This window comes from Nyctereutes procyonoides, unplaced genomic scaffold, assembly GCF_905146905.1.
Source record: "Nyctereutes procyonoides isolate TBG_1078 unplaced genomic scaffold, NYPRO_anot_genome, whole genome shotgun sequence".
In the NCBI taxonomy this organism is placed as follows: domain Eukaryota; kingdom Metazoa; phylum Chordata; class Mammalia; order Carnivora; family Canidae; genus Nyctereutes; species Nyctereutes procyonoides.
This window is the reverse complement of record NW_026575040.1, coordinates 13,223,573-13,236,690: the sequence shown is the minus strand read 5'-3', so window position 1 is coordinate 13,236,690 and position 13,118 is coordinate 13,223,573. Positions and strand designations below refer to the sequence as shown.

Below are 13,118 nucleotides of genomic sequence, written 5' to 3'. Positions count from 1 at the left end.
ATTGGAATACTTTCACACTTGAAGAAAAATTACAGAGGTGTTAGAGAGTTCTTATATACTCTTCCCATTTTCCCTCATGTTTTGCATCTTGTCTAATCCACAGCACACTTGTCAGAAATAAGAAATTAACCTTGGTGCTTAACTGTTCACTACTGACATGATTCAGATATCACCAGTTTTTCCACTTATGTCCTTTTAACATCCTAGGATCCAATCCATGATATCTTGAATTTAGTACATTTTGATTTTTAAATCAAAAGATTTAAGATTTAATCAAGAGATTTTAAAGCTTTTTTCCCCCCTTAATGTCAGAATGTTTTGGCATCCTTCTCAAATGGTCTTTGGGAGAGGAAAAATCCCCTTACATTTGAGTAGCTTTATTTTAAATGTTTACTTTTATACCCCTCCTACTTCTAAAAGAAAATTGAAATAGATATCAGTAAAATCACAGGAACAGTAAAACCAAACACTTACTAATAATAAGATCAAGACCAGTACTGGGAAGAAAAGGGTGAGCAAACAGAAAACTGAGAGGGAAAGCTGGGCCAAGGCAAATCTTAGTAATTGAGCATGAAACTGGGGTCTGTGCTTCCTATTAGTGAGAGCCAAATGACACAAATACAGTGGATCATGCAATATTATTCGTCTGGAGTTAGGTAACATACAAATGTTTCCAGATTTTAAAGATAATTTTATGCCATTATACAGAGTTTATTATAAGGGCTTTTATGTAAGTGGTTCTTGAAGTGAGATAAATAATATTTTCTAAATAAATATTTATTGAATCACATGGTAAATCCACATAATTTTGTTCCCTGCCTTCCCTTTCAAAATAATTTATCTTTGCTTAGTTGTGTCCCATTTATTAGTTCAAGATGGAACTTGGATGTTTTGGGAGTCAATAGTCTTGGTAGCCAGTAGGAGTTATTTTCTGTCCTGGGTCTAAATGGACTGCATTGCTTAGGACCAGAGCTTGGGGGCTCCCTTCTCTCTTCCTCTTGCCAGAGTGGAGACTTGGCTGTGCTGGTTTTGAGCTTCAGAAAGCAGACAAACAGATGGCATTCTCAATCCCGTCCCATAGGTGAAATGGTACGCCAGGCCCGGGTCCTGGCGCAGGCTACCTCAGACCTCGTCAATGCCATGAGATCAGATGCAGAAGCTGAAATAGATATGGAAAATTCAAAGAAGCTCCTGGCAGCAGCAAAACTCCTGGCTGACTCCACCGCTCGCATGGTGGAAGCTGCAAAGGTATGACATTGGATTTGTTGAGTTGAAAATGGACATTATTAAGAGCTGGGATTTGGAAGGTACCCTGAAGATAAAGAATGGTCAGCTGAGTGTGCGTTTTTGTTGCTTAAAACCTATATGGTTTTGTGACCTTGATCCTTGTTGCATTGGGAAACAATGGAGAAGGGCATGGAACATGAGAATAATACTTTTTGAAGGGAGTGGTACTGACTCAGCAATAGACAACAGAGTCTCTGCTTAGTGAGCCTTCTCTCTGTCCATTGGGTTATCACCATCAGCTTATTGCAAATGGTGATTAAACTTGAGATTTTCAACAGCGGATTCACTTAGGCCTGTTCTTTTGCCTGAAACCTTAATATTACTTTGTCCTCCATTTGACTTCTCAACTGAACTCCTATCAAGATTTTACATAGTGGAGTGCTTCCGGCCTCACTGTTCTTCAAATCCCAGTAGCAGTTTTAAATATTATATAACAGCTTGAATGAATAGTTAAGAGTCAGCTTTCTGCTTTTTGACAGCTAGGCTTCAGCGTGCTGCTTCTAAAAGCCAGTGATTCTTATCCCAGGGCTCTGTTTCAGAGCCCCCCCCCCCCCGGCCCCTCCTCCCAAACCTTGAAATGCACGTGTCTCAGTTCTGCCCCCAAAGATCCTGATTCACAAGGTCACTGGTAAGGCTGTGTGTGTATATGCAAGTCAGTTCCACAGGAGATTCTGAGGCCTATCTCTAGGTGAGAACTGTATTAAATGGAGAAGGCTGTATTTTCCTATGTTTTTCTTTTTCTTATTATGCACCTAACATGTTTTGGTAGAATTAATAGAAAATGCAGATAAATTTAAATAAAATAAAAATCACCTTCAACTTCATATGCCTAAGATCACACGTGTAATGTATTTCTAGGCATTTAAGATGCATTAAAAGCCCACACATCTCCCTGACCTCCAACAGAATACCAGTGCCTCTCAAGCTACCTAGCGTGTGAATTCTTGCATTTAAAATGTGTTATGACATGCGGCAAATCATATAGACCTTCCATGACTGACTCACTATTATAGTCCCTTTGGTACTGTGGTTTCTTGGAGATATTTCATGAATGGGATGAAGAAAAACCCAAGGAGGGGTGGACAGGGTCTGAACTTCCTTCCTTTATGCCCCAAGCCCTATTTCATCTGAGAAGCTCTGCCCTTAACCATCCCTTTCAGCCAAAAATATATACTAGGGTTTTGTGCAGTAGTTAATTTCTTTATGGTTTTTACGAATTCTGCCCCCAGCCCTTCTAAGTCTAAGCATAGCCATTTTAAGCAAAATTTCATGTGCACAAAAATTAATTGGCAGATTAGAAAGAACCTTAGTGTAAAATCTGATCAGTCCCTATTTAACAAATAGGCAAATTAAAACTCAAGAAGACTAAGCCTACTCTCACATAATCAAGATTGAGCCAGGGCCAGTGTGTATATTTGTTTCTAGATATGCAGCGTTCACCAGACCTTATTGAATGTATCAAGTTACCAGAAACTTGTTTTTTGTTTTTGTTTTTAGAAATTTATTTTTTTTAATTTCTTTTTTTTTATGATAGTCACAGAGAGAGAGAAGAGAGAGAGAGAGAGAGAGGCAGAGACACAGGCAGAGGGAGAAGCAGGCTCCATGCACCGGGAGCCCAATGTTGGATTCGATCCTGGGTCTCCAGGATCGTGCCCTGGGCCAAAGGCAGGCGCCAAACCGCTGCGCCACCCAGGGATCCCCAGAAACTTGTTTAAGTATTTATTTTTGATTATTTATATCAGATGGGACAATGGTTAAGTGTTTCATAAATTCTTTTAGTTAAAATTTGTCACTTGGACTTCATGACAGTATTTTAATTTGCTGGATTTTGTTGAAAGTTGAAGAGCCTATGATGGTTAGAGCTCAAAAAATAGATTTAATGTGCAGGAAAAAAATACATTTCATAATCAGTAACTAAGATTCCAGGCCAGGATTAGTACCGCCTATCTAATGTACAGAAAGAGACGTTGCTAAGGAAGGATTCAGATGCCCACTTCAGAGTCAAGTGCAGGAATGGTTGTTCTGTGCTGCCCAAAATACCAAAGGAGGGTAAATTAGGAGTAGTTTAAATACCTGATGACCAAGAAAATAAAATGGTTTTCCTAAACTCCTGAAATAACACAAAAGTCTCCCAATCTTTTACATATGAGATACAAAACCAGAATTTTTTTAGTTGCTAGAAACACAAAATCAAGAGTACTTAAAGTGGTTACAGTTTGATTTTTTTTTTTTTTTGAGGAATGAACAGTATTTATTAGGTTACAGTTTGAAAGAACGGAAGATTCCCTTCAAAAGGATTGCCAAAACACTTTTGTCACAGATGTTAAAACCATTCCAGCCAGGATGAATTCCTATAACTTTTATAAATAGTTCAAAGAAATAGGTTCTTGTAAATGGTCAATTTGGCAAGTTGGGCATTTGGGAAGTGGAGACATTGGAAAACTGATTTTCGATAATTGGCGTGTGTGTTTCTGCTTCGTCTCCGCCTTGCAAGCAAATATTATCACCTTAAAGTGTTCGTGAAAAGAAACTCATTCATCTGTTTACACTAAGAATGAGTCTTACAACATCCAGACTCTGAGAGAAAAATCTCGATCTCTGTTTCTATTGCAGGTGGGAGTGGATGACTGGATGTGCTTTTAAGTCTTTGTTAATTATTGTGCCGTAAAATTATATCCTCTTCCTACATTACTGTTAGCCTTTTCCCTACTTCCATCCATCTATATAAAATCCATTTGCATTCCTAAGACACTTGCATTCTTTTTTTTTTTTTTAAGATTTTATTTATTCATGAGAGACACACAGAGAGAGGCAGAGACACAGGCAGAAGGAGAAGCAGGCTCCATGCAGGGAGCCTGACATCATACTCGATCCTGGGTCTCCAGGATCATGTCCTAGACTGAAGGCGGTGCTAAACCGCTGAGCCACTTGGGCTGCCCGACACTTGCATTCCTAAAACACTTGAACAGCAACACGGTGTGGCCATGGGCTGTGCATGGTGCCTTTCTCTTTCCCTGCCAAAATAAGGGGCGTGAGATATCTCTTGTTAGTTCGGTACAGTGGAATACCAGCTCTACTTTGCTCTACTCTCCAACTCAGGTTTTCCAGGAAAACAGTTTCTAAGCATGGTCTTTCTTGAATAAGACTTCCTTGTAGTATTTTGGATGGAGTTCCCAGTCCACCTGCTCACTGCACCCATGCCCCTGTTTATGCTACATTCTTAGCCCATTCACATTAACCTGCACTGCAAGACAGGAGAATCTTTCTGCAGTGATGTGTGTCTGTCATGCCAATTAAAATAAAATTCTCCCTGAGAGATTTGGGCAGGGGTGAAATTTATCTTAACATCCTTTACACCACGGATATCTGACGGCAAGTTAATTTACAAGGTGATGATCTCAGGTGTTTATTACCATTGGATTTCTCCTGTTTACTGGTGCAGTTTTGAAACACCTCCTGGTAGATTTTTATGATGTTGGGAGATGAAACATCTTTATGATGTAAAGATCCTGCTTGAAGCATTTGCACTCTCCCAGATATTGTGTATTACCAGAAAAAAAGTAAAGCTGAAGGTATGAGCTCTGCATCTGTGGCATGCTATTCCTTGAACCTCTCAGAATCTTTCTTTTCTGCTTTCCAAGGGGGCTGCAGCCAATCCAGAGAATGAGGACCAGCAGCAGAGACTGAGGGAAGCTGCAGAAGGTCTTCGAGTGGCAACCAATGCCGCTGCCCAGAATGCCATCAAGAAAAAAATTGTCAACCGCTTGGAGGTGGGTAAAGAGGCTGGTTTTCTCAGATGTCTGTTTTAGATTGCGAGGAATTATTTGAAAGAACAACCAAATTAATAAGGTAATGCCCTTACAGAGGAAGCAAAATCAAGATTAACGATACTGTTGAACGGTTAAGGTACTTCAACAATCTGAAACGTTCCTTTAGGTACATTGTACATTTAGGTCCAGTGGCACATTGACACTTTGAAAAATAACTTCAGCTCATGATTTCAGTAAGCAGAATCTTTCCTGAGTTTAGCATTCTTGAATGGAATTCGTTTTCCCCCTGACATTAAGGGATGCCCATGTTCAGAAAGGACCTTTAGCTGAAAATGTGTATATTTTGTCAGAGGCAGTGACTCTTTCAGGACCCCCAGTAGAAAATACGGACTTGGAAATACTGCAGAACGGGAATCACGCTTTGGTTAAAGGTGCGGGAATAAGAACACATTCGTCGTTTTTCAGAACCTGTATTTATTCTGGGGCAAAAAAAAGGGGGAGGAATAGCAATAGGCACAAACTCTAGGAAAATAAAGTTCTGTCACAAAGATATACGAGAGACTCTCACACTAAAATTTGGGAGGTTGGAGGCTGAGAATGTACCTGTCTGATGAATCCCTCCATGTGAGTCTGTGGGATTCTGGAACAAAACTGGCCTCCTTGTTCTTGAAGGATGTGAGAGAACACACACAGTTGAGTACTCCGGTGGTGAAGTCTGGGCCTTTCTGAAGCAAGGCTTCCCACGGGTGGCAAGAGGAGAGCCGTGAGCATACCAGCGTTTGTGCTTCTTGTGGGGGGAAAAAAAATCCCCTAAATCATTTAGACTTGATACCACTTATCAGTGCCATCGTGGTCTTGGAATTAATTGTCTCTTATCTTTTTGAGAGAGACAAATGAACACTTGAGCTCTCAAGCGTGCCTGTCTTTATCGCTTGTCCTAGGGATTGTAAACCAGAAGGAGATAACAGGACATAGTTAGATGAGGCTCATCAGTGGCCTTCAAAAGGCAGAGAGTCTGGGCCCGGAGTGCCCTTTCCTCCTCATGCAACTCTTCTGTGCCAACCCTGCGGTGGGAGGGGCTTGTAGAGATGTGTGTGTGTGAGGGCACACTGAAAGCCTGGCTCACCTCCTGTCCCTTTCCTCTCCAGGTGGCAGCTAAGCAGGCTGCAGCCGCGGCCACGCAGACCATTGCCGCCTCCCAAAACGCAGCAGTGTCCAACAAGAACCCTGCCGCCCAGCAGCAGCTGGTGCAGAGCTGCAAGGTGAGCCTCTGGCTGCCGGAGAGCCAGGTCTGCTGTAGATGACACTGATAGCATTAGAAGGCCAAGTGCTGGCATAATTCAGTTAAGGCTGATCATCTGGGCCCCTGATGCAGTTTGTTGAGGCTCCAGTGTTCCAGGTGTACACACACACACACACGCATGCACGCACACACACATCTAGTTTTTCTTTCATAAGTGGATGGCCTGCGTTTGAAGGGAGAGTATAGTACTTTTTCCAGCCTCGCTTTTCCTTTGTCTGGATTCTTTACTTTCTGTTCAGGAGACCAAATCAAGGAGGATCATTAACAAGGCCATTTTAGGGCTCTGAAATAGTAATGAAGCATTGAATTTCCAGAGTGCCTTTCTCCCTGTGAAAGGTGGGCCTTTGCCTTCCATGTGTGCTCATGGGAAGGTTGATTCCCTGCTTTGTGCTGATTGCACCCGGAGGGTTTATTTCATCCTGTCTGGCCCAGTGACAGTGTGCGCTGGAGCTTTCTGTTGTTGTGCATTTGTTCTTCTAAGGGCCAGGCTTAGGTAGCGTGTTGAAGCCAACATGCTATAAAGGGCACAGTGAACATCGTTGTTGTTGCTTCCAGGGAGTTCACTCTCCCGGGACACCCCTGAATGGTGCCAGTCACAACTGATAATTGCATAACCGTTGCCCGCGTGTTGGCAGTATGTCTGGAGTCTTCCGAAGATCTTTGCAGTGAGCACTGGGGACTGAGTGGAGAGCTGTATCTGTGCCAAGGTTCTAAGAGTTTACTGCAATCTCTCCTTTTTCACATCTGCTCTGTGATATGGTTCCCATGTGAGTGGTGTTGTTCTTCTACCTCAGAGATGGCTTTACTTCTGAGGAACACCACCCAGAGCCCCCCAGGTCCTGATTCTGGATTCTCTGAGGCCAGCCCCCCCAGTGAGTGTGCTCAGGAAAGTCTCAACGATGCAGTAAGGCTCTGTTCTCAGGACTGTTTGTAGAACGACAGGGTTTTTCTGTGAGCCAGGCCCCTGTAGGGTGTGTGTTATTGGTGCCTCAAGTCTGCTGCCAGTATGGGTCAGAAAACCCTTCTCAGAGAGTACTTGCTACTTGTGTCCAGGATAATACTACAGGGTGAAGTACCCACCCACCCCCCTTTTTTTAAGATTTTATTTATTTATTTATTTGACAGCACAAGCAGGTAAAGTGGCAGGCAGAGGGAAAAGGAGAAGCAGGCTCCCTGCTGAGCAGGAAGCCTGATGCAAGGCTCAGTCCCAGGGCTCTGGGATCATGACCTGAGCCAAGGCAGGCACTTAACCAACTGAGCCACCCAAGTGCCCCCACCACCTCCCCTTTTTGCAGAGCCTGAAGATACTCAGTGTCTGGGTGTCACTGTCAGGAAATGAGAGCTTTACAATTTATCAGATTACAGTGGAGAGAGGAAAGTGAACCACATTACTGGAGCCAGTCCTGAGGAAAATCTCATGGAAATATTTTTTTTAACCCTTGCTGGTATGGGTTCCAAAAAAAAATAGGTCACCATGCTGGGATACTCTTAGGACCTTCATCAGCAGTGGAGGCCACAGCGCTGTGACCATTGAGAACCTGGTCAGTTAGGTGTGGAGTGGCCACAGAGGGGAAAACACAGAGAAGGTAGTAGGCTGGTCTCCTAAGGCATTGTGGGAGACTGACCCTTGAAGTGGCCTCGCCTCAGAAATGCTGCTGCTCCCTCCTCTACCCTGGGCATTGGAATTGTGAGTTTGAGAAATGAGGAGGGCTACTCAGAGAACGAAGACCCATAGAGATAGGAAAGGTGATGGACAGAACACATACCTGCAAAGTGAGAACTCGAAGCACTGACAGATGCTAGCAGTTAAGTATTTTTCTTTTTTCTCCATCATTGGACTGTATGACTTGAGTTTATCTGGTGGTAAATTGTATAGGTTCTTTAATGGTTTGTGTTGAAGCTCTAAACCATAATCAGCCAGGGTGGTATTAGTTGCAAGTGGGCAAATGCATGTAAGACCTCCTTACAGAGACTTGTACTGTGCTTTAAAATGTGGGGACCTTCAGGAGCAGAGGGTGGAGCATGTGTGGGCAACGGCTACCCAGAGGTACTGTCTTAAGATTCACCAACTGGCTTGAAAGTGGTGGATAAATCTCAGGTTTGGGACAAGCATTGCCCAGGTGGAAGAGCACAGCCCAAAAACATCCATCACTGGGGTCATTTCCACCCTGTTTTGGTAATTCACCATGCTGGGTGTACTCTGTTTTAATTTTCATTGCTTCCTGTAGGCGGTGGCTGATCACATCCCCCAGTTGGTCCAGGGAGTGAGAGGGAGCCAAGCCCAAGCAGAAGACCTTAGTGCCCAGCTGGCTCTCATCATCTCCAGCCAGAACTTCCTCCAGGTAACAGAAGCATTCACCTTGGTTGTGCCCAGAGTCCTGTGCCATGGGGTAGAGGGTGCCCTTTATCCTCAAGAAAAAGAATTCCTGGTTGTATAGCCACAGCAAAGTCTTTGCAGTAAGCAGATCTTTGAAGGCCTTCCCATTATATTTCCATGTTCAGGAGAGGTGAATTTAGCTTGGCAAGCAAAATGCTAATATGCTGGGAAATTGCCCTGGGAGACAGCCCATAATAATTTTTTTCTTGGGAGTCTCATCTTTATTTCTCCTATGTGAGGGAAAATGTATAATATGTTGCAAGTTTTGTTGAACAGCCTGGTACTAGGTATTGCTCTACATTTGCCAGTTTCCAGAGAGTCTAATGCTATTATTCACCAACTGGGGAAAAAAGAAGTGGTAAGTATATCTTCTCCAAAGGTGTGATCTTTTTTTGTGGCAGTTGTATAATTAGTATTTGTATTAGTATTAGCCAGTCTTTGTGAGTTAAGGGATAGATTCATTTTAAGAAAAATAAAATGAGACAATTAAGTGGTGGAAAACTCCCTTTTTACATACTACTTGTATTCAAATCCCGTGGCACTTCCTGTCTACTTGTATCTCCTGAACAGTTCATGTGATGGAGTGATACTCCTCCTCATCCTTTTCTAGTTGAATCTATGGTTACAGGACTCACTGATACATCTGTTGGGCTAATTGTCCAAGTGCTGTAGCTCCAGCATGCAGACATAGGACATGAACATTTTAATGTTATTTCCTCACATTATAACTACATGCACACATACATGTATATGTATAGATTTTTCTAAATTGGGATTTGTTGTGTGTAGGCTCTGTTTCTCATGTTAATGTTTTGTATAAGGAGCATTTATTATTTTGAATAATCTATCATATGGGTACAGCTGTACTCTGGCTATTCCCTCACCAGTAGACATACAAGTTGTTTTCGATTATTTACCATCATAAACAACCTGTGATAGGATAAAACTCCTTATGTGTGCTCAAATGTTCATACGCCTTTTGAATTATTAGGATAAATTCCTAGAAATAGGATTGCGAGTGGCTTATTTTTATCTTTGGGACATTGAGAATTGTGGCTTAGACAGGTGTTTCTCTTTTAATTTAGGTGGTTAGAAGGCCTGGAGCTGCTTTGTTGTCCCCATCACTGGCAGGCTTCGGGGGTATTATGATAGAGTCATGCAGACATGTACATGTTCCAGAGTCCACTCTGTCCCTACTCTTACTTATCCTTTTCTTTCATCCTATTAATTTTGCTATCACAGACATATCAGATAATTATAAGACAGAGTTAGAAATAAGTAGAAATGGAATTGGCCAAAAAAACTGGTAGGTTTTAAGCTTCATTCTTGCAAAATTGCTCTTCTGGAAGGCTGAACGAATCTAAATTTACATGCAGCAATGCTTGGAGCACATTTTCTAATACATCTTTTCCAAGTTAGGGAATCAAGCTTTTAAAAAATAGGTTGTTGGCAATTTCTCAGTGAAGTTCTTATTGTTTGATGTTGCATTTCCTTGATTATCACAATGTTAAATATTTTCATGTTTCAGTTGTTTTTATGCAGTGAGGTTATCTACTCACATTTCAGGCTGTTTTTTTTTTTTAATGAATTCTCATGTATTATTTAAATATTAAAAATATTAACTTGTGTCATTAATGTTTATTTTCTGACACTTAAGTTGTTTCAACTTTACTAAGAGCAGTTTTATAACATCTATATTAAAACTCCTAAAAATGTATATTCTTTGGTCCAGACGTTGTACTTTTAAAGTTTTATATAAAGAAAATAATGAATGAGAATTTTAGCTACAAAGCTGTTTATCATACTATTTAATGCACTGAAAAGGGAATAGCCCAACAAAACAGGATTGAGAAATATTAAGAGGTGCATACGATATTGGTTCATGCAATATTAAGAGGTGTGAATACTACACAGCTATTAAAAATATAGAATATGTGAGACAGGAAGTTTGAAAAATAGAATAAATAATATGATCTTATTTTTGGAAATAATGCACACAGACATCCATGCATGCATGGTGAGATTATCCTGAGTAGTGAGATGTGATGTGACAGGTCATTTTCTTTCATTTTGTCTGCCCATGTTTTTTAAAGTAGTCTGTTGGATATATCTGAGACACATTAAAGAGCTATTCTAAGAAACACAAGAAATATATTTAATAAACTTTTTGAAAAAAAAATAAACTTTTTTAAATCTCTTTTTTATTTTTTAAAGATTTTATTTATTTATTCATGAGAGGCAGAGAGAGAGGCAGAGACACAGGTAGAGGAAGAAACAGGCTCCAGGCAGGGAGCCCGACGTGGGACTGGATCCCGGGTCTCTAGGATCATGCCCTGGGCCGAAGGCGGCACCAAACCGCTGAGCCACCTGGGCTGCCCATTTGAAATCTGTTTTAAATGAGAATTTCAAGCCCCTATCCTAATTTTGCCCCTCTCAATGACACACATCTTTTTTTTTTTTTTCCTTAACATTTCTAGAAAATACTGCCCTAGAGTATTTGATCTGGGGTAGTGATTTTCAAGGGTGGTCTAGATGGTTTTAATATTCCTTGTTTCAGGGCAAAGTAAGTTCTGGCTGATTTGCAGCATTGCTGTTTGCATCTCTACTCTCTGACTTCTGCTGCTCAGGAGCCATTCACTTTCCACTCATCTCTTTACAGCCTGGAAGCAAGATGGTGTCCTCTGCTAAAGCAGCAGTGCCCACTGTGAGTGACCAGGCTGCAGCCATGCAGCTGAGCCAATGTGCCAAGAACCTTGCCACCAGCTTGGCGGAGCTGCGTACTGCCTCGCAGAAGGCAAGTGAACCCTTATCACAGCATTTAGCTCATTCGGAACAGAGCTTTGGAAGCCTTACTACTGGGTATGACCTGGGATGGGTATTACCCAGGACCTGAATACTGCCAGGCTTATTTCTGGGCAGAGTTGTCTGTTCCATTTCCTTGATCAGTAAAAGATTCCCATATATAAGATTAGCTTTTACCATTTTAAGCCACTATCTCCCAGACTTAGTTTATCACCTTCCAGTTACACATGACTTTTGTTAAACTATTTTAGGTTACGTGCTCCCCTTCAATACCCCAGGACAAGGAATGGTCTGTTTTTCACAGTCTTAGGGGAGACAGTCATCAGTTCCTTGATGCCAGGTAAATTGTAGGCCAAAGTAAGTGATCGTATCTTCCAGGTATTATTTTGTGAATTTAATAAATTATTTAGGCAGCAGATTTATTCAGGGGAGGGATCATTTATATTATCTTTCTCACCCTGAAAACTTTTCCCATCCTACATGGAAGCATTCACCTTAACGAGATCCTCAATAGAACAGAATTCAGGATTAATGAGTTTCTGCCTCTAGCACTTATTAATTACCAATGGACCTCATTACTGTACTGTTTGATATGTTATTAGCATGAAGTTCTGGCATGAATTCATTTCTCCTCATTGTAGTGATCCCTTTATTTATTTTTTTTTTTTTAGTGATCCCTTTATTGAAACAAGAGGCCTCATACATGAGGAAGGGAAGAAGGTTAGAAGCTGATTTGAATTCTTAATATGAACAGTGTACTATATCACCAAAGAACAATATCCAGAGCTTTAGGATTATATTCAATTTAAAAAAAAAAAATCTTGAGCCGTGTTTCTCAGTAAGAGGTCCAAGGACCATCTACACTGGAATCACCTGGGAGCATTCAGAATGCAGGTTCCCAGGTCTCCCCACTGAGCAACTAAGAGTGCCTGGTCATAGAGCCTGAACATCTGCATTTTACAAGTTTTGTCAAATGAGTCCTAGAGACATGCACCCTTCAATTGCTCTGAAGCAATGAGCCTCAAAGTGGGACTCAAGCTAGACTGTCCACTGGGTGTAAGAAGATACTGAGAGCTTTTAAATATGTTGTTTTATATGGTAGAAGGGTTAAGAGTAGAGGCTCTGCAATCAAACTACCTGCATTCAAATTCTAGCCTTGCTATTGACTAATTTTTTGTGATCTCAGCAAGTTAATTAACTCTATGCCTCAGTTTCTTCACTGTGTAATATTGGCACATAGCAATGAGTCAGTATTTGCTGCTGCTGTTGTCACTGCCACCTAAAAAGAAGAAATCAAGATTTACCAATATTTGACAATACTGATCAATAATTATACACATATAATTTATTAACATGTATATCAGGGTATGTGATCAAAGCATTTGGAGGCCAATATTTTTTTTAATTTTATTTATTTATTCATGAGAGACACAGAGAGAGGGAGAGAAAGAGAGAGAGAGAGAGAGAGAGAGAGGCAGAGACACAGGCAGAGGGAGAAGCAGGCTCCATGCAGGGAGCCCAATGTGGGACTTGATCCCAGGACTCCAGGATCACACCCTGGGCCGAAGGCAGGCGCCAA

General features: G+C 41.4%; 1 protein-coding gene across 11 annotated transcripts in view; it reads left to right on the top strand.

Moving 5' to 3' along the window:
- The window catches only part of TLN2 (talin 2), a 423,602-nt gene that overhangs the window by 289,884 nt on the left and 120,600 nt on the right, over nt 1-13,118 (top strand). For all 11 annotated transcript variants that reach the window (XM_055319645.1, XM_055319651.1, XM_055319650.1 and 8 more), the window contains 5 exons: nt 1,082-1,248; nt 4,929-5,057; nt 6,206-6,319; nt 8,589-8,702; nt 11,397-11,531. In XM_055319645.1, the coding sequence (XP_055175620.1) occupies nt 1,082-1,248; nt 4,929-5,057; nt 6,206-6,319; nt 8,589-8,702; nt 11,397-11,531 (659 nt within the window). The remainder of the gene's footprint in view (nt 1-1,081; nt 1,249-4,928; nt 5,058-6,205; nt 6,320-8,588; nt 8,703-11,396; nt 11,532-13,118) is intronic.